Below are 19,865 nucleotides of genomic sequence, written 5' to 3'. Positions count from 1 at the left end.
AGAGAAGACAGCAGGTAAATTCAGCTACTTATGCTAGATGGTATCAGCAGTAATACAAAGTTAGGAAGGCAGGACAGATTATATAGGTATACCCAAGCAAGAAATTAGCCAGTTAACCTGTTCTGGGGTGAATTTTATTTCTTCCTAAAAAAAATAAATCGACTTTGCAGGTAGAAATACTTGGTAAACTTAGTCTTTCCATCCTTTCAGTATGTGTGTGTGTTTCATTTTTTAAAAATGTACACAATTCAGCTGTAAACTACTGAATACCATCCAAATTACTGAATGGTAGAACATCAATGTTTATAAGCTAAATAAATAATTGCATCTCCTATTCTTTCTCAAATATAAATTTTTATGAGTTCTACTTCCCAGTAAGTATGGCAAATATGATAAACTAAAAAAAAAAAAAGATTAAGAATTCCGCAAAAGAGCATGTGAATCAGATCCATAAATTGAAATACTATAACGCTACAAGTTCATGCCTGGTAATCTTTTCATGTGCTGAAACATTCTGGCACAGGGATTTAACATCTGCAGATGCTTTTGTGTTTGGAATATGGTGTGCATATGACTTAATGAGTTGATTACTGCGGTAGGTAACATCTTAAAATAATGGGAAAACTAAGAAGAAATAAGGCGAATAGGATGCTCTCCTCCCTCCTTTCAATCCAGTGGGAAGTTTTCTTTTCTTTTTCTTTTTTAATGGATTCCTGGCAAGTTCTGAAAAGCTGCTTCCAGTTGGACAATCCCTTAGTGACATGGTTGAAAAGTAAACTTCGCCTCCTTCCCAGCTTTCTGCATTTACCAGATTGTTGCATAAAAATGCCCCAGGGCATTAACTCTTTCCACGCTAATTTGGGAAATAGGAGTATCCCTTGTTGCTATTCCATTCAGTATTACATTGCCTGAACATAGATTAGAACGGTTTTCTCAGGCTGTGTGTGGCTGGGTTCAGTTCTTAAATCAATAATGCACATCAAAAACAATTTGAGAAACTTTGGTGAAATGAATTATTTAATTTTATTAAGAACTGGATGACCCATGACCTCTTAGGTCATCTTTTCAGAGATATTTCCTTTCCTAAACAGAGAAATAGAATGACCACAGGAAGGCAGATGCATTGTTAGTCCATTTTGCTTGAAAAATTGTTGCCCTAATATGCACCATTTGGACTAATTGAAGGTTACAAACAGACAGGACAAGCTTTGTACAGTAGTGCATTAGATTGAGTGAGCTTTTCTACATCACTGAACTAGTTCAGTGCCGAATTCTTTTGCTTTGTAATTGGTTTATATTTAAGAATATTTCAATCTCTCATTTGCATTATGGAAGCTCTTAAGATATGAGTTTGAAATGCAAGACTATACACAAATGTATGTGTAGTCTTGGATTTCATTGTTTATAGTGAATGTATGACACTTGGTTAACGTAAAATGGATGGTTTTTCTTTTGACTACGAATTTGAATGTAGGTGACCTGTTTTGTGTTGTAAAGAAGATTGACAGGACATGAAAAGTATTTGGTAGATAGTGGAACAAAGGAAATACTATCCATTCCCCAGCTGCTCTTATGAAGCATAAAGATGGATTTTTGAAGCGGTTGTTTAGAGAAGGATGTGGTGATTGAACATGATTATTTGCCTTTTGCTTGATGGATTGGAGTTTCAGAAGGGTATCTGGGGCCTTTCTCAAATAGTATATTGTTAATTTAGATGTGAAAATCAAGCTGCTTCCTAATTAAGTATGCTTTAAGAAAACCCTTCTAAGTTTGTATGTTGCAATTATATAAACTGTTTAAACAGGCTCTCTTTTATTGTTGTTTTGTTTATCAGTTTAAATGAGATGCATATGATGTAAGGTTTTTAATTTAATTATTTGGGTTGCAGTTAATTCCACACTAATCTGGAGTAAGTAACAGAAATTAGTTAGGGCTTGCTTCTTGAGCTATCAGTTATGTACCTACCGTAATAGCATGATGGGTTCATATTCCTGCAAAGTAATACTGAACATTATTATAGAAATTTGCAGCATGTTCGTAACAAATACCAATTTTGTGTTAGGCAAATCCACCATTGTATGTTTATTTATATTTGCTGTGCCATTTGGACAGTCTTCTACCGTTACTGATTTAGGCAATGCTTTTCTTCCATCTTCTTACGATTTTTTAAAATTACTCTACCTGATATATAGGTAGTCCTCGACCTACAACCACAGTTGAGCCCAAAAGTTGTTAAATGAGTTTTGCCTCATTTTGTCCCCCCCTCCCGCAGTTATTAAGTGAATCACTATTATTATTATGTTAGCTACAGGGTTGTTAAGTGAAACTGGCTTCCCCATGGACTTTGCTTGTCAGAAGATCGCAAAAGGGGATAACATGGCCTTGGGACACTACAATTGTCATCAGAATAAATCAGTTGCCCAAGAATCCTAATTTTAATCATATGACCATAAGGATGCAGCAGTGGTTGTAAGTGTGAAACACGGACGTCAGTGGCTATTTCTGTTGTGCCTTGTAACCTTGAATGATCACTCGGTGAATGGTTGTAAGTCAAAAACTATCTGAATAACACAATCTTTTAATTTGTTTGCTGTATTTTGAAAAAAATAATTAGTCTTCTCCAGCAACAGAGCAAAATTTAGTGATTCAATATAGTGACCTGACAGTTGGCAAAGAGAAAAAAGATTCTTTCTGTGGTTGCTGCAAGTTATTTTCACTTGCCACAGGCAACCCTCCTGTTCCTTTTGGTCTCCGGGAACCTCAGCGACTAGGAAGCTGTCAGGTATATAATGCATTTCCAGTTCAAGATGCTATCGCCAGATGTATCTTAGTTATGCTTGGAGAAAGCTTTGCATTTCATCAGCTTTTGGCATGAAGAAGAAGGAAAAAGTGCCCTGCCAGCACCAGGGAGACTGAAAATTCCCAACAATTAAAATAGTCAGATGATTCTTAGGTTATGAAACATAGCAATTTACAGTTTGAAGACATTGTTGGCTTTGTTGTGAAGAATGAATAACTGAAATTAGGGAAGAGGTGCCATAACGCAATGGGGCAACAAGGTAGGGTGTGTAATTCTAAGGCTTCATTTATAGCAAGGATGGTTACATCATGTACACTGCCAGGGCTAGAGTGCAGGGGTGAAATTTAGCAGGTTCTGACAGGTTCTGGAGAACCGGTAGCGGAAATTTTGAGCAGTTCAGAGAACTGGCAAATTCCACCTCTGTCTGGCCCCAGAGTGGGATGGGAATGGAGATTTTGCAATATCCTTTCCCCTGCCACACCCACCAAGCCCCGCCCATAGAACCAGTAGATGGTAATAACTGTGAACACTCTGAAGCCATGCTGGAAAGAAAAACTATTTTCCTCCTTTAGAAAATATGGAATTAAGGGGAGAGGTGGAAGTATATGCACTATACCTTTCCCCAAGACCTTTTACTGACCATGTGTCTGTCGCGGTATGTAAATGATTAAAGTCCATTAGAACCTTAATTACCGCGGAGGCGATAGATAGAAGCTTTTAGTCATTTGTTCAAAGCAAGATTTCTTTTATTATAAAAGTAGAAAATAAAACATGTCTCGATGGACAACATAACAAATACGTCTTCCATGATGGTGGAAAGAAGAAGGAAGTGATGTCAGATTTGGCAGGATATTACATCATAATAGGAGGAACTTAGTAAGGCACACGAAGTTAATTCTTTAATTACTAAATGTCTCTGGGACTGGCAATATTCAGAGTGACAGTGTCAAATTTGCTTATAAAGTTATGTATTATGTATGTCTTGGTTTATTCACAACATGAGACTTCCTACATGAGACCACATTTGGAATACTTTGTCCAGTTCTGACCACAATGATACAAAAAAAAAATGTTGAAGCCCTGGAAAGTGAGCAGAGAAAAGCAAGAAAAATGATAAAGGACTGAAGGCTAAATTGTATAATGAATGGTTGAGGGAGCCAGGTAAGTCTAGCCTATTGAAGAGAAAGATTAGAGGACACTAGCTTTCCAGTACTTGAGGGGCTATCATAAAGACAAGGGGATTATCTTTTTTTCCCTAAGACCTCAGAAGATGGGACAAGCTTGTTAAAGAGTGATCTAACCTAAAAGGAAGTAGAATTGCTCTGACAGAGCAATTAATAGCTTGCTTCCTAGAGTTGTGGGTACTCCGTCACTGGAGGTTTTCAAAAATAGACTAGACAATCATTTGACTGGAATGGTATAAGGCTCCTGTCTAGAGGAGGGAGCTGGACTGGAAGACCTCCAAGGTCTTTTCCAGCCCCATGATTTTATGAAAGGAGAATGGATAAGGACTTTCCCAAGGTCATACGAAGAGTTTCGTGATAATCAGAGATGCAAACCGATGTCTCTTCACTGTGCTATAGATGCACACCTGCATTTGTAATGCAAAGAAGTCCAGTTGTACCCACAATGACTTTTCTGCTCAGCTCTTGGTTAGAGCAGTGATGGCGAACCTATGGCATGGATGCCACAGGTGGCACTCGGAGCCATATCTGCTGGCAGGTGAGCCATTTCCCTAGCTCAGCTCCAATGTGCATGTGTGTGCTGGCCAAATGATTTTTGCCTCACACAGAGGCTCTGGGAGGGTGTTTTTGGCTTCCAGATAGCCTCCGAGGGTGGGTGGGTGTTTTTAGCCTCCCCCGGCTCCAGGGAAGCCTTTGGAGCCTGGGGAGGGTGAAACACAAGCCTACTGGGGCCACCCGAAGTTTCCAGTCTCCAGAGGGCCTCTCTCTCCCCCTCCTTCCCTCTCTCCCTCCCCCCTCTCTAACCCAAAACATCTGCCCAGCTTCACACAGACTTGGGATGGCTAATAAGGCATCTCCAAAGCAGGGGGATCATTCCCCTTCACCTTTAGGAGTGTCTGCTGGGTCCCCCACAGCTGGTAAAGCCCCAGCAACTGGAAGGGGCAAACATTCTTCTTCAAAGAAAATCTCTAAGGCCTCGGGGGGGGGGGCTGTTTTCGCCCTCCCCAGGCATTGAATTCTGGGTGTGGGCCCATGGGTATATGCCACGCTCTTTTGGCACCCGAGGATAAAAAGATTTGCCATCACTGGGTTAGACTGCATTTCATGAACTTTCCTACTCTATGCAAGAGCCAATGCAGTTGGCTAAGCATTTCTTTGAGTTGGACTATAAAGCCAAGTATGCATCCCAGCAAGAGTCATGCAGCCTGGTTGGGCAGTCATGGCAGGTGGCAGTCCATTTGCGCTGCTTGGCATCCAGCCTGTGAATGACAGCCTCTTCAGTTCCTTGGAAACGAAGTGGTTTCTCTCCCAGCACCAAACAGAGAATTGGGGGGAAAAAATTGTATACAAGTTTGAATGAATGTGTGAAAAGCAAGAAGTGGATTTTTTCCCCAGGAGTCACGGTGTAGAAGCAACAGTTCTGCAACTTTGCTTCCTGTTAGTGGTCTGGTAATACAATTAGCTTTGCAGTCATGAAGTTTGAAATGTCTCATTAAAAAAAATAAAACAAAGAAATACTAAACGTTCTTAATAAAATTAAGTGTTAGAAAAGTATCTTTTCAGTTGCTCGTACAATAATAAAGAGCAGTGGGACATCCAAGATAGATTTCTATGTTTTTTTCACATGTTTTTAGGAATTAATTGGCATTTTTAAAAACCATTACACATACCCTTAACTTGTATTTTTCTTTCTGTTAATATCTAACTGAGGAAGGTAAAACAACTGGTTGCTAAGGCAACCAGAATTCTCCTCTTGTGGGATTTTGTGGCCTGGCATCATGAGAGCAGAACTTTAGAAGGAAAAGCTGAATATAGTGTATTGATTTTTTTAATGGGAGACTCTGCAAAAGATACCTCATTAAAGTAATTAAATTGGTTTCTTTAGGAAATAGCCAAAGTGAACATTTCAAAGAAATAAGCTTGCTTTTGACCAGTGCAAAAATCTCCAAATGAAAAATTGAGTTAGTTGTACAGCTATTGCCTCTATTGAAATGTGGATAGAAGTGAATATTGGAGTAACATTACATAGCCACCTCTGGTTAAAATGCTCATATCACCAATAGGGTTTTATGCTTCCTCTACTCCTCACTCCCACGAGAAAGATGGGAAGGAGAAAGGGAGGGTGGAAAAATCAGAACTTGAGTGAAGTAAAAGTTAATTTCCGTGCTCTGCGTACTGGTGCAAAGTATCACTAATCTTATATTAAAATGATGTTGAATGAGGAAGTGGATGTGATATAGAGTAAAATCTGAAAGAGAAATTATTCAAAGCTTATTGAACAGACCCTTATTAAGATTTTTTTTTCCTGGTGTCTTACCAAAATCAGCTTCCTTGTAATTTAAAGCCATTTATAATTTGTATACAATTGTCTTCTGAAACAACTAAGCAATTCTGCCCTGTCTTCTACACTGCAGTCCTTCAGATCTATCATGTCTTCACCTTGCTAAATGTACCCAACACTTCCAATCTTTCTTTTTCTCAACCTCTTATCTTGGTTGCTGGCCTCTGGATATCCTCAAGCTGTCAATGTCCTTCCCAAAATATAGTCTGCACCACTTGATTCAATATTCTTTCTATAGTTTGACTAACATGGAATAAAAAGGAATAATTATTTCCTGTCCTGATATAGCTTCTGTTTGTGTCATCCACAAATCAGATGATTTTGTTTTCTATCCCAACTAGGTCATTTATAAATATATTGAACAGCAGAGTGCCTACAACAGACTACCACTTGACACTTCTCACCAGCTTCACATGGAACCATTGATATATATACATATATACATATATGACGGTCTTGGTATATTCGGGTTTCTTCCTGTGTAGGATTTCCCATGTAGAAATCCTACACGGAAAGAAACCCGAATATACCAAGACCGTCATACCTGTACCCGTGAAAATATACGAAAACAAATATACATATATACATATACATATGTGTGTGTGTGTGTGTGTGTGTGTTGTATACAGTTCAACTAGCTCTGTATTCATCTTATGTTAGCATAATCATACCCACATTTTGTCATCTCTGCGAGAATTTCATGAGTGACTTTACTGAATGCTTTCCTTAAGTTCCCAATCAGTTAAAACTTGTCATAAAATCAAAACAGGACATGAGTTTGATTGACCTGGAAAAATATGTGGTCACTTCATCCCCAACTTTCTGTGTACTTCTAACTCTTCTGTTCCCTTTTGATTGGGATCAGATCTGGAAACGCTGATTCACTTTTGTTTTATCTTCAGAAATTTGAAATGGTCAGCAAGATCAGTGTGGAAATTTTGAACCTTCTCCAGATCGGTTGCGGGAGAATCCAAAGCGTGGGTTGACTTTTCCTTCCTGCATAGAATGAGTTGACATTTTTTTTCTAGCCACGCCCTTCCGGTTCCTCTTTCTCCCCAGTTATTTGACAGAGTGAATGTGTTTTCAGTAGACAGAGGCAAGTTTGGACTCTTCCGTGCGCTTTTAAAAACTTTTTTCTGTACAGTATTCAATTTGAACTTGCCTAGCAAGCAGAGGAAAGGCATTGTTTGTGCCGCCGCGATCTTGGGCGGCTGTAGGCTTCCGATTGTGCAAAGGGATCTAAGGGCTCAGCTGGCCTGACAATATCTCCAAGAGTGGTGCAGGCTACCACTGACAATATCTCCAAGAGCGGTGCTGGGAAGGCCACCGCCACCTATTAGGGCGTATTGGAGAACCAATCACCCAGAGCATCCAGGAGTCTTCCATCCTGACTCTATGTAAGGAGTGGGAACTATCCCAGACCTTCTGGGAAGGCTGTTGCAGTGCACAGCAGCCCATTTTCAGTCAAGCAACTGGCTGGCTAACTTGGGTTCGTCCCAGCACTGCCACTTGGACCACGGACTTCTGAGGAAGTCTCCAGTGTGTGAGCAGGCTAACTCAGGGCTTCCTGGCACTGCCATCATTGCTTACTTGCCTCTCTCCCCCCCTCCTTCCCTCTCTCCCCCCCCTCCTTCCCTCTCTCCCTCCCTTCCTCCCTCTCTCTCCCCCTCTCTGTCTCTTTCTAACCCAAAACATCTGCCCAGCTTCATACAGACTTGGGATGGCTAATAAGGCATCTCCAGAGCAGGGGGATCATTCCCCTTCAACTTTAGGAGTGTCTGCTGGGTCCCCCACAGCTGGTAAAGCCCCAGCAACTGGAAGGGGCAAACGTTCTTCTTCAAAGAAGATCTCTAAGGCTTCAGAAAAAGATGCAGAGATAAGGCAAAGCACTCTGGAATAATTTTAATTTAATTTATTTATTTATTTTTTCCAATACACAATAATATATAATGAAGCTTATAGAGATATAGTAGAGAAGATATATGAGAGACAATAGGACAGGGGACAGAAGGCACTCTAGTGCGCTTATATACGCCCCTTACTGACATCTTAGGAATCTGGAGAGGTCAACCGTGGATAGTCTAAGGGTAAAAGTGTTTGGGGTTAGGGGAAGATACTACTGAGTCCAGTAATGAATTCCACGCTTCAACAACTCGATTACTAAAGTCGTATTTTTTACAATCGAGTTTGGAGCGGTTAATATTAAGCTTGAATCTGTTGTGTGCTCTTGTGTTGTTGCGGTTGAAGCTGAAGTAGTCTTTGATAGGCAGCATATGATCTTGTGGGCAATACTTAGATCATGTTTAAGGCGTCGTAGTTCTAAGCTTTCAAGACCCAGGATTGTAAGTCTAGTTTCGTAGGGAATTGGAAGGGGGGTTGGCTTCCTCCCCTGAGCTTCCTACTGCCTCCAATCCTTTTTCAGCTGAATGGTTGGTTGGTACCAATGCTGCAGCTTTGCAAACCTGGCCTCCAAAGAGCATGGAAGAGTCTTCTTTGCAAGGCAATACAGAGCAAAATTATCATCCCTTTGCATGCATAGCTGGTGCCAGTGGCTGGCAACAGGATCCTGTGCCTAGAAGCCAATCCCCTGAGGCCACATTCACGCCCACTGGATTGCAGCCACAGGAAGACCAGGCAGGCATGTTGCATGGAAATAATAATGAAATTATTTCAAGGGCTATATCTCAAGGCATTCCTGTGGGCCTGCAACAAGATTACCAGCCCAGATGCAGAGCTTCAGAGGGTTTCTCTGGCTCTGTTTCCCTAAATCAGGGTCAGGCTGATTTTTCAATCACACAGCCAATCCAATCTCCACGCCACTCCTTGGAGAGTGAGGTAGGGGATGGCAGCCAAAGTGACTTGGAGTTATTGGATGATGAAGAGTTGATTTCCGACCCTCCAGTATTTACTGGATTATTCTTTCCAAATATTCTTGACTGAACTCCTGTGTTCAAATTGTTGGACTTCAGTACATGGATCCATGTCTTTCATATAAAAATATACGTTTCTGTTTTATCTGGCTGACTTTAAAAAAAAAAGCGTTCACAGTTTGTCATGTAGCACAGTCTGCCATAGGTAGTTGCCAGTGCAACTTGTTGGCTCAAGTAAGTTTGGTTCATATTAATGTGGAATAGTTATTGATCCTTGCTACATGCATAGCATAGAATTAAGTCAATTTAAGAACAGTCAGTTGAATATTAGTAATATTATATGATTGGTAGGAATGCATCTTTTCAGGTGAGTCATTGGGACCTTAGATTTCTAGATTTGTGTTAATAGGAATCATTTGCTGAAAGAATCGAATGCTTTGATGTGTTTATCAAAAGCCTGGTTTTTTCCCAATGAACAGATGGCTCTAGTCTTCTTTTGATCTGAGATAAAGTATTCATGAAAAGTTGATGGCAGCACATTGCCTCAACTGATATGGAAACTTTTAATAGCATTAAGTATTCTGTATTTTAAAAATATTTTAAAATAGGCTTCATTTTAGCATGCACCTCAAGAAAAACCCATATTTGACAAGTGCAGGAAAATCCGTTCCAGTTCAGAACACAGCTCTTTCTAAATCCATCCCATCTTTCTATCCCTTCCTCACAATAGCTACACAGTATTCTGAGCCCAAGGAGCATATTAAATCCTCCTTGGCTTGGGCCAATCTAGTAATGTGTTTCTTTTTTCTAAATCTGTTTTTGCTATTCTGCAAACTTTAAAAGTGTCCCCACTCTTCTTAAGTCTTGTTGCCAATATGCTCTACCAGTTTAGAAGTAACTTGAAGAACTGAGATCAGTGTTGATACGAGCAGATAAAATCTTTCTTTATGATTCCTTCTGCAAGAGCCTAAAGACCTGAGAGTTTACACTCTCTTTGTTTCTCCCTTTTTATTGTTGTAAGCCACCTAAAGTAGCTCCCAAGGCAAGATAAGTGGCAAATAAATTTAACAAATCAATAAATAAAGATCAGATAAGATCCAACAGCTCATGTGCCAAATTGATGAGAGAGGACAGAACATTAATGAGCAAAAGGAAGGTAAAATGTAGAATCAATGAATTGTTTATTTAGCTATGGATTAATAAATTGCTTCAGTCAAGCCAGTTATAAATGGTGTGTGGAAACAACACCCACAGCCAATACAATACAGCAATAATATATGATAGCAGAAACAGAATATATTACAGTAAACAAATGCAATCAATATAATAAAATATTGGCTGACTAGTGCTTTTACTAATTAAAAAACAGTTTGCAATTGCAAACATTTGCAGAAGATTTGGAGATGTTTTAAAAATGTATATTTTTTATTTTATAAACTAAATAACATACACTTGTCAAGGCATTGAAATACTTTTTTGTGTATTCTCATTATTTTTTCCATTTGAAATATATTTCAAATATTTGAAGCATATTTTCTTCTTCCATTAACGGTTTATTTCATTGCTGCTAAATTTATATTTTTTTAGTTCTCAAATGATTATGTCTCTTTGTGTTTGTGTATGTGTGTGTTTTTGTGTGCGAAGTCAAGGGGGTGAGGGGGTCTGTGTAGTCATTTCCTTATACTTCCCTTGCTACTAGTATACAATAGGGCTGCAATTGAATTTATTAAATTCATTTTTAATTTTAATGGTTGTCTTCGTCCCATCCATAGTGTCCCAAATGCCCTCATATCTGTTGTTAACTACTTTTAGCTTTCTCTTTCTGTCAATGATAACTCTACTAGGTATGCTTGGTCATATCAACATGGTAATTTTTCAGAGGTTACCAGGATTGCAAGCCCAACTCAGTAACAACAGTTACCATATTTTTCTGTGTATGAGACACACCTTTTTACTTCAAAAAAGTGCTTTAACAATTGGGTGCGTCTTATACACCAAATGCGGGAGAACGGCGGCTCGGCCCCAGGGATGGCCGGGGTGCCGGGCGTTCGCAGCACAGGGTGCCAGCGGGTGTTGGCCGAGAAGCCTTCCTGGCAGGCTGAAAAGTGGCTTGGGTGAGCGGCTCTGCCCCGCACCAGCAGCAAACTGCGGCAACTGCAGAGGCAACTTTTCCCTTTGCTGCCTTTCTATGGCAGGAGCGGCAGCAGTGTTGATTCGGAGTCTGGGCGAGCCTGTCTCCCAGGACCTGCCAATGGCCACAGGTTACTGGAGGATTGACTGCAGCTTTGCCCCTACCTCTTGACAAGGCATTGCCCACGCTCCCTTAGCCGGAGCCACCAGTAACCCCATGGCTGGTGGCAGGTACTGGGAGATGGGCTTGTCCAGACTCCGAAGCACCGCCATTGCTGTTCCCGCCATGGAAGGGCAGCCAAGGGGAAAAGTCGCCTCAGAAAAGTCATCTTTGCTGCTGAATGTGACGTGGAGCCGCTTGCCCAAGTTGCTTTTCGGCCTGTCGGGAGGGCTCCTCGGCCAATGCCCGCCGGCGTCCTGTTTTCACAAAAATGACCCGTTTTCACAAAAACTTTCCACAGAAAGGCAGCCGAGGAGAAAAGTCTGGCAGGTCCTGGGGGACCACTCTTTTCCTTAGCAGTCATTATCAGTCCTTTCGGTGCAACAGCTGCTAATTAACCTTCTTAACCACTGACAATAGTCCAAGCAAAAGAATCAAAAGTCCAATAGAGTTTGTCTGATAACAGCACAGAGTTGTTGGCAATATGCCCAGGAGCAATTTGCAGGAAACTGGATGTCTTCCAAGCAAGTGCTGAACAGGAGTTTTGAAGTTGAAGACAAGTTGTGGAATGAACAAAGTTGTTTCCTGCAAATTGGTCAGTCCTTTTCCTCACTTAAATAGGCTATGGGAGTGGCCAATTATCACAAAGCCTTACTCCTGAGTAGTCCTTCTCCTCAAGATCCATTCCTGCTGTTTGGCAATTCTGCGCCCTCATGCATTGAGAACAGACTCCTCCTTCTCCTCCTCTTCTTCATCTTCCTCTTCTTCCACTTCTTCTTCCCTCATGGCAGCCTCTGGAGGTTCTAAAGTTCCTGGCTGAATCCATGCCTCTTGTAAGAAAGTGTTCTCCAGCCTCCTCACTGTCTGAATCGGCTACCAGCTGTGCAGGCCATTGGCAGGCCACAACACTCAGTTTGTAGTTATAATATTGCAGGGAACTATGGCCACATGATTATCATTTGCAGGCTTCCCTGCCGGCTTCCCACAAGTCCTTGCCGTCAGCAACCCCCGCCCACAACAGACTCTCGGAAACCCTCCACAGGCCTCTCATGATTTGTGTGTGACCTGTTTTGTATAACAGGGGAACAAGTCTTCAATCTGTATACAGGTAGTCCTCATCTATTGGGACCAGTAACTTGACCATTAAGTAAACCAGCTGATGACCGAAACCGTGACTGTGCCTATTATTTTATTTCAGCTTTCCTTTGTCTTAAGGAACTGCAAAGATTGTAAATACGGGCAAAGTAAATTTTTCATCAGTGTTGTAACTGTGAATGGTTGTTGTGTGAGACTGTCACTAAGTGAGGACTACTTGTATGGAGAGGAAAAAAGCTGCTTAAATATATTTATTATAAAATAACTTGTTGAACTCTTGAACAAAAATGTATTTTTCTAACTGCTGATTTAGTATTACTTTTAGTTGGTTACACTGTGTTTATGAATATGGAATCTGGTATATCATAATACTAGACATCTTACGTTTTATCTATACTGTTGTGAATTAAATATTTAGTATTGTATCAGATCTGAGGCATAATATAAGTATTAGTGGGACGATGGGACAAGGTTAGAGGATATATGGTTAGTAAAATTCGAGACCAAGCTACAAGGAATAAATTGGAATAACTTTATAATATGCAAATACTGTAGATATATTGCTCTTGAGTTAAAATGGTATATATAAAATATGCCTCCATTCTAATGGAGGGGTATGAATGTTGTCTGGTGGTGGGCACAAATCACTGAGTACTTGTTGTATGTTATATGTGTGTTTTATATTTTAAAATCAATAAAAAAGCTATTTAAAATGGCATAATATAAGTATACTATCTGCATTGATCTAAATTATGTGGAAGAATTCAGTTTGGCTGAACACAAGTCATTAAATTCTGAACTTTTTATGTTTCCTGTAGCCATTGGCAGAATTATACATAGCTTTATGGCCTTACAATTTGTCTTTTTTTCATTTTATATCTGTTAAGAGTTCTTAATGATGTCCCTAAGACTATTTGATAATTTTGTTTTTTTTTAAAATCCATAGTTATAAAGGATACCAATTACTTGTAATGTTAATAGCCCATCCTGAATTTTAGATTCCAGATTGTTATAGGCTTCCCAGCTAGTTTAGTTTAGTAGAGCTAAACACATTAAAATCCAATTCCTATAAATTCAATTAAGCATGACCCAAAACCATGGTTGCTATAGGACAGTTATGGCGAACCTTTTTATCCTCTGTGCCAAAAGTGCATGCACACAGACTATTATACATGTGCGAGTGCCCACACCCATAATTCAATGTTTGGGGAGGGCGAAAACGGCTTCACCTGGCTGTCGCAGAGGCCCTCTGGAGGCCGGAAACAGCCCATTTCTTGACTTCCGGTAGGCCCAGTAGGGCCATTTTTCGCCTTCTCCAGTCTCCCAAAGCTTCCGTAGAGCCTGCAGAGAGCGAAAATGTCTCCCCTGCCCCCCAGAGTTTCTCTGGAAGCCAAAAACATCCACTCTATTTAAGCTGAAAATCAGCTGGCTGGCATGCACAGGTGTGCTGCAGCGAAGGTGAGGCAACGGCTTGTGTGCCAGCAGATATGGCTCCTTGTGCTACCTGTCGCATGTTTGCCATAAGTTCGCCATCACTGTTGAAATCCAGCCCTAGAAAACCACTGAGAAATCTGACTTGGAAGGTGATATAATTACCCTTGTTTTTATTAGATTTTTTAAAATTATAGGGGTTAAATTATAAAGCAGATAAGCTAAAAGTTGCTTTGAATTCAGTTCATTATAAGGTTGAGCCAAATATTTTTTTACTGCTGACTTATTGCTGTCTTAAAATAATAAAAAACATACTAGAGCAAAACAGTTTGACATACTAAATTAATGGAAGACTGGCCATCTGATCTTTTTCGGGAATAGATTATTCAACCTGGCTTTTATTTTTATTATGATAGTGTATTAGTATAATATTTCTTAGCTTTATTTAAACAGTAAAGAGCATAGAAATGTGTGTGGCCAATAAATAATATATATAAAAAGTTTATCATCCAAATTTGGTAATTTCTTTCCACAACTGGATTTATGGCTCGTACATAATTTTTCCTGAGAAATCATAAGTTGCAAAAAGTCAAATTACATCCATTATTGTCAAATCAACTGTTATGTTTTGACACCTGTTTTTAGGAGATTTCCCACTTGTGTCATTTTGTATCATAATAGCAATCCCTGACGATTAACAATTCCTGTGAACTTTTGAACTAGTATTATCTCACTCACCCATCAGAATAAAAATCAAATTCTTCCAACAGCAAACAACATTAAGTTACTGAAATACAACTTTTTGCCAAGAACGTGACCTTAGCCCTAAACTTCATAAGTGGAATAGTGGCCTCTAGTTTGAAATTAGAAAGGAAATACTGTAGATTTTCCCCCTCTTTGGATATTCCATCATGGATAAAAACTTTCAGTACAATCAACCTACCAAAATCTGTGTGTTTATGGAACTCTGGAGATAGGGAATTTCTTCCATAGTGAGTAACTAAGCTACTCATTGTATGGAGACAGTTGACACACTACTTGATTTATAGTTGTTGCACCAGGATGTTTATTTATTGTAGGACTTTGAGGTTACCTTAACTCAGTCTTTCCCAACCTTGGCAACTTGAAGATATTTGGACTTCAACTCCCAGAATTCCCCAGCCAGCAAATGCTGGCTGAGGAATTCTGGGAGTTGAAGTCCAGATACTGTATCTTCAAGTTGCCAAGGTTGGGAAACACTGCTTTAACTCATGTGGATGAATTATAATAAATAAATGCTATTGCTTCAAATGGAATCATATCTGGGCTGTGGTGTTTGATGGGAGGGAAGGTCAGAGTTACCTATCTATAACTGAGACAAGGTAGATAGTTGAAGTAGCCTTACATTGTTGGACACTTAGAAAAGTAATGACAACACTTTCTGCACAGACTATTACAAAGAATAGTTTTCAAGTGGCTAGTTGGGCTCATATGAATTACTGTACTTAGCCCATACATATTTTGACAATCAACAAATATAAAGCGCCTATCATAGAATGCTAACCTGCAACATTTTTAATGTCCCAACTTCGTTCTGTGAAGTGTTCAGTGATAGCCAAAATTTACCAGACTGCCATGTCAGTCCTTACTAAAACTGAATGTTCACATTGCTTTAGATAACTGGGTTTTGTCACAGTGCAATCTAAAATCTCTGCTTTGCTGGGGGGTTTTAAACAACAAAAAATGTATTTGTACAGTATTTATTTATATATTTTTGAATTTTTTCTCCCATCCTTTTGAATTTGCAAATATTCAAGCTGATGTACAGTACTAAATATGAAATATAAAACATCAGTGTAACCTCTGTGTAATTAAAGTAAAAACAATAAATAAATATGGCATTAATTAGGCTATTTACTTTATTGCTGAAGTTTATTCAAGACACTTATTATACCAATGATGAATTGAATTTAGATTTTTAATAAATAACATTGTCCTTTTGACAGCTAAGTGGACAGATCTGCCAATATTATATTCCATGTTGTTTTCAATTATATATAAAATCTTTGGAAAGCAGGGACTGTAATTAATTTCCTAAATTAAAAGCTAAGGCTTAGTAATATGGCAGTTACCTCCACTCTGTCTGTGCATTGGTTATTTTTATCTGCTTTGCTATTAATTTTAATGTTTTTAATGCCCACTGTTTTGATCCTGTAATTGATTCTCTTATTTATGGTATTGTGAGCAGCCCAGAATTGCTTGGAAGTCATTAATTGAATAAATGTTTACCCGTGTTTACCCGAAAATAAGACCTGTCTTATATGTATGGGGTTTTTTGAACCATAAAATAAGCACTTGGCCTTATTGCCATGCACTCAAAAGCCTGTCAGATCCACCGTTCCCCTTAGGCTGCGCGCCCGCGCACCCCAAAATACCCCCGCGCGCCCTTTTCCATGGGCGCGCAGTCCCCATCCCCCTGCCAGCCCGCGGGGGGGCGGGGGTGGGGAGGCGCCGGCAGTAGAAGGCGCTGCCCCCGCCCGATCCGCTCCCTCTCCTCTTCCGCTGAAAGAAACGCGCTGAAGCTGCCTGCTTAAGCCTCGCGTTGCTCCACCCCGCTTCGTCCTGCCTGTAATCCTCCGTTGTGTTTTCGGGGGGGAGCGGCGGGAAAGCCCTGTGCTGGCCAGGAAAGCCGGGTTTACTTTTAAACACGCTGCTTTCCTGCACCTCTTTCCTGGGGGGGGGAGTGGCATCAGCGCCTTCCCCTCCAGGAGCAGCAAAAGCCTCAGCGACTGGGCACGCCGTTTGCCTTTCGGCTCCGTCATTGAGGCTTTTGCTGCTCGTGGAGGGGAAGGCGCCGATGCCGAAAGGCAAACGGCGCGCCCCGCCGCTTAGGCTTTTGCTGCTTCTGGAGGGGTGGGCGCCGATGCCGAAAGCCTCAGCGATGTTTGGCTGCCAGGGGGGCGGGGAGGAGAAAATCCTCCCCCCCTCCAGGAGCAGCAAAAGCCTAAGCGGCGGGGTGCGCCGTTTGCCTTTCGGCTCCGTCGCTTAGGCTTTTGCTGCTCGTGGAATGGGGGTTGGCGGTGCCAATGCCAAATGCTTTCCCTCTGCGGTGGGGGGTGCAGGGCAGGCGCAGTCAGCCCCAGGAGACAAAGAGGGAATGAGAGAAAGGAAAGAGACAGAAAGGGAGGGAGAGAAAGAAAAAGTGAGAGATAGAAAGGATAGAGAGAAAGAGGGAATGAGAGAAAGGCCGCGCGCTCCCCATCCCCCTGCCAGCCCGCGGGGAGCGGGCAGGGGCGGGGAGGCGCCGGCAGCAGAAGGGAAGGGAGCCACAGCCGCCCCCGCCTCCCCACGGTGCCTCCGGCCCCCTCGGCCTTTCGGCGATGCCCCCCCGCCCGCCCCCTCTGCTCCTCCGCTGCCTCTTGCCTTTCGGCGCGGCTCCTCCCGCACCCAGAACGCACGCCCTGCCCATCTCACCTTTGCCGAGAGCACTTTCGTCCCGGGCTCTCAGCAAGGTGGGGCAGGCGTTCTCTCAGCGGAGGCCGGCGAAGGTGATATTCAATGTCGGGGGCGCGCGGGCGGTTACGCGCGCACCCTATCCCCCTGCTAGCCGGCTCGGAATATTCAAAATAAGAAAAGCCTTCGCCGGCGAAGGCTTTTCTTATTTTGAATATTCCAAACGGGCTAGCAGGGAGATAGGGAGCGCGCGCAACCGCCCGCACGCCCCCGACATTGAATATCACCTTTGCCGGCCTCCGCTGAAAAGAACGAAGAGAGAACGAGAGTGAGTGAGAGCAACAGACATCAAGATAGAGAGAAAGTGAGAAAGAGAGAGAGAGAGAAAGGGGGGAGAGAAAGAGATAGCAAGAGAGAGAGAACAAGAGAGAGAAAGAGTGTGAGAAAGAAAACAAGATAGAAAGAGTTAGCAAGAGAGAGATGAGAGAGGTAGGAAGAGAGTGAGAGAGAGGAAGAAAGCAAGAGAGAGAGAGACAGAGAAAGCAAGAGAGAGAGAAGAGTGGAAGGAAGAGATAGAGAGAAATGATAGAAAAAAGGGGAGAAAAGAGAAATGAGAAAATGATTGAGGCAGAGAATGATAGGAAAGAGAGAGAAACGAGAGAAGTGACTCTTGATTTAAATCATATGGTAAAAGCACTTAAATAATAACAGAGAAAAAAACCCCAGCCCTCACCTGTTTTTATTAATAGTTATGTTTTTGGTTTTGCTGGTTGATTTACTTTTAATAGTAATGGATTTTGATTTTTTTAAATTATTAATTTCTTTTAATAAAAAAGAAGGGATTTTTTCTTATTTATTTGTTTGTTTGTTTGTTTTGTTTGTTTGTTTGTTATTTATTCTTCTATGACACCCAGTCCCAAAGGGACTATCGCTCAGACACTATACTTTTCCGCCCACACCGGAAAAAAATTAGAGGGTACATTGGTCAGATCTGACTGATCTGACATCAGGAGATGTCGTATTTTGGAGAAAACAGGGTAAGTTTGTTAATAGTGTATAATTTAATTTGTCAATTTCTTTTTATTTCTCTGATATCTCCAAACATCATCCCAAGTGTGGAAACTTTGCAGTCTTGGTAGATTTCCATATTGCATCTCAGGACCGTATGTGGTTTTCTGATCATCAGAGAGAGGTAAAGACCAATCATTCCTACTTTTAAAAATATCTAAAGAAATTGCTCTCAAGAAGTTCATGGTTTTATAAATCCACTTCAACTGTCTCAGTGCTGAACTAATTTTATGAAGGAAGAAGCATAGGCTTGTTTTCTTTATTTCTACTTCTTCCGTCATTCTGTTCTGTATATATTACAGTGGCCCATAGCATAGAGAATTAAAGAAAAAAGAAAAAAAATCTTTACATTTAGTCTATGGGAAAACAAGGGTATTTTATTTAGAAAACAAATTATATTCTGTCTTTTCCTTTAAAAAATACTAAGCAACTTATTTGTCGATAATATTGTGCTTTATTAATCATAGATTTAAAAATAATCATTGATTTTTAACTTGTAAGAATCTTGAAAATAAGAGTGTATTATTATGTACAATGTCAGGGATCCCAAACTTGGCAACTTTAAGACTTGTGGAGAATTCTGGGATTTGAAGTGCACAAGTATTAAAGTTGCCAATAAGTAAAAAAAAAGTTGTTCTTCTCAGGCTTTATATTTAAACTCACTTTAAGACAAATTATCTCCCAGGAAGTCTGTCTTCTGTCTTTTCCTTAAAAAAATACTAAGCAACTTATTTGTCGATAATATTGTGCTTTATTAATCATAGATTTAAATAATAATCATTGATTTTTAACTTGTAAGAATCTTAAAAATAAGAGTGTATTATTATGTACAATGTCAGGGATCCCAAACTTGGCAACTTTAAGACTTGTGGAGAATTCTGGGATTTGAAGTGCACAAGTATTAAAGTTGCCAATAAGTAAAAAAAAAGTTGTTCTTCTCAGTCTTTATATTTAAACTCACTTTAAGACAAATTATCTCCCAGGAAGTCTGTCTTCTGCTGAAAGATGCGGTTGAATCAAGAGTAAAACAGTACTTGAAAGCACGTAAATTACATGGCCGGTGCAAGCAAACAGAACATGGAGAAGCTAATTCTTTGTCTTTAAGAGGTAAGAGTTCATCTTTCATCTTAATCTTTTGATTATTACTGTACAATATAGGTAGATTGTATAATGTGGAAGTAATCAAATTCAATAAGAAATGGTGATGTGGGTGATGATTTCCTAATAGTACCAGGTTTCTTTTTAACTCAGATTTTTATTCAGAGCTCAAAATTAAAAAAAAATAAGCATGCAGAGACTATATGAACTACTTAAAGAAGGAAATGAGAAATAAATTATCGTTGATCAGTCGGCA

At 40.5% G+C, this 19,865-nt stretch overlaps 1 protein-coding gene across 1 annotated transcript in view; it reads left to right on the top strand.

Moving 5' to 3' along the window:
* SLX4IP (SLX4 interacting protein) overlaps window positions 1-19,865 on the top strand; it is a 100,208-nt gene that overhangs the window by 39,033 nt on the left and 41,310 nt on the right. The window contains exons 4-5 of the mRNA XM_070732643.1: window positions 18,558-18,635; window positions 19,495-19,618. Coding sequence (XP_070588744.1) covers window positions 18,558-18,635; window positions 19,495-19,618 — 202 coding nt within the window. The remainder of the gene's footprint in view (window positions 1-18,557; window positions 18,636-19,494; window positions 19,619-19,865) is intronic.

The sequence above is a fragment of the Erythrolamprus reginae genome, chromosome 1 (genome assembly GCF_031021105.1).
Source record: "Erythrolamprus reginae isolate rEryReg1 chromosome 1, rEryReg1.hap1, whole genome shotgun sequence".
NCBI lineage: Eukaryota > Metazoa > Chordata > Lepidosauria > Squamata > Dipsadidae > Erythrolamprus > Erythrolamprus reginae.
This window is presented reverse-complemented; position numbering and strand designations above follow the sequence as displayed.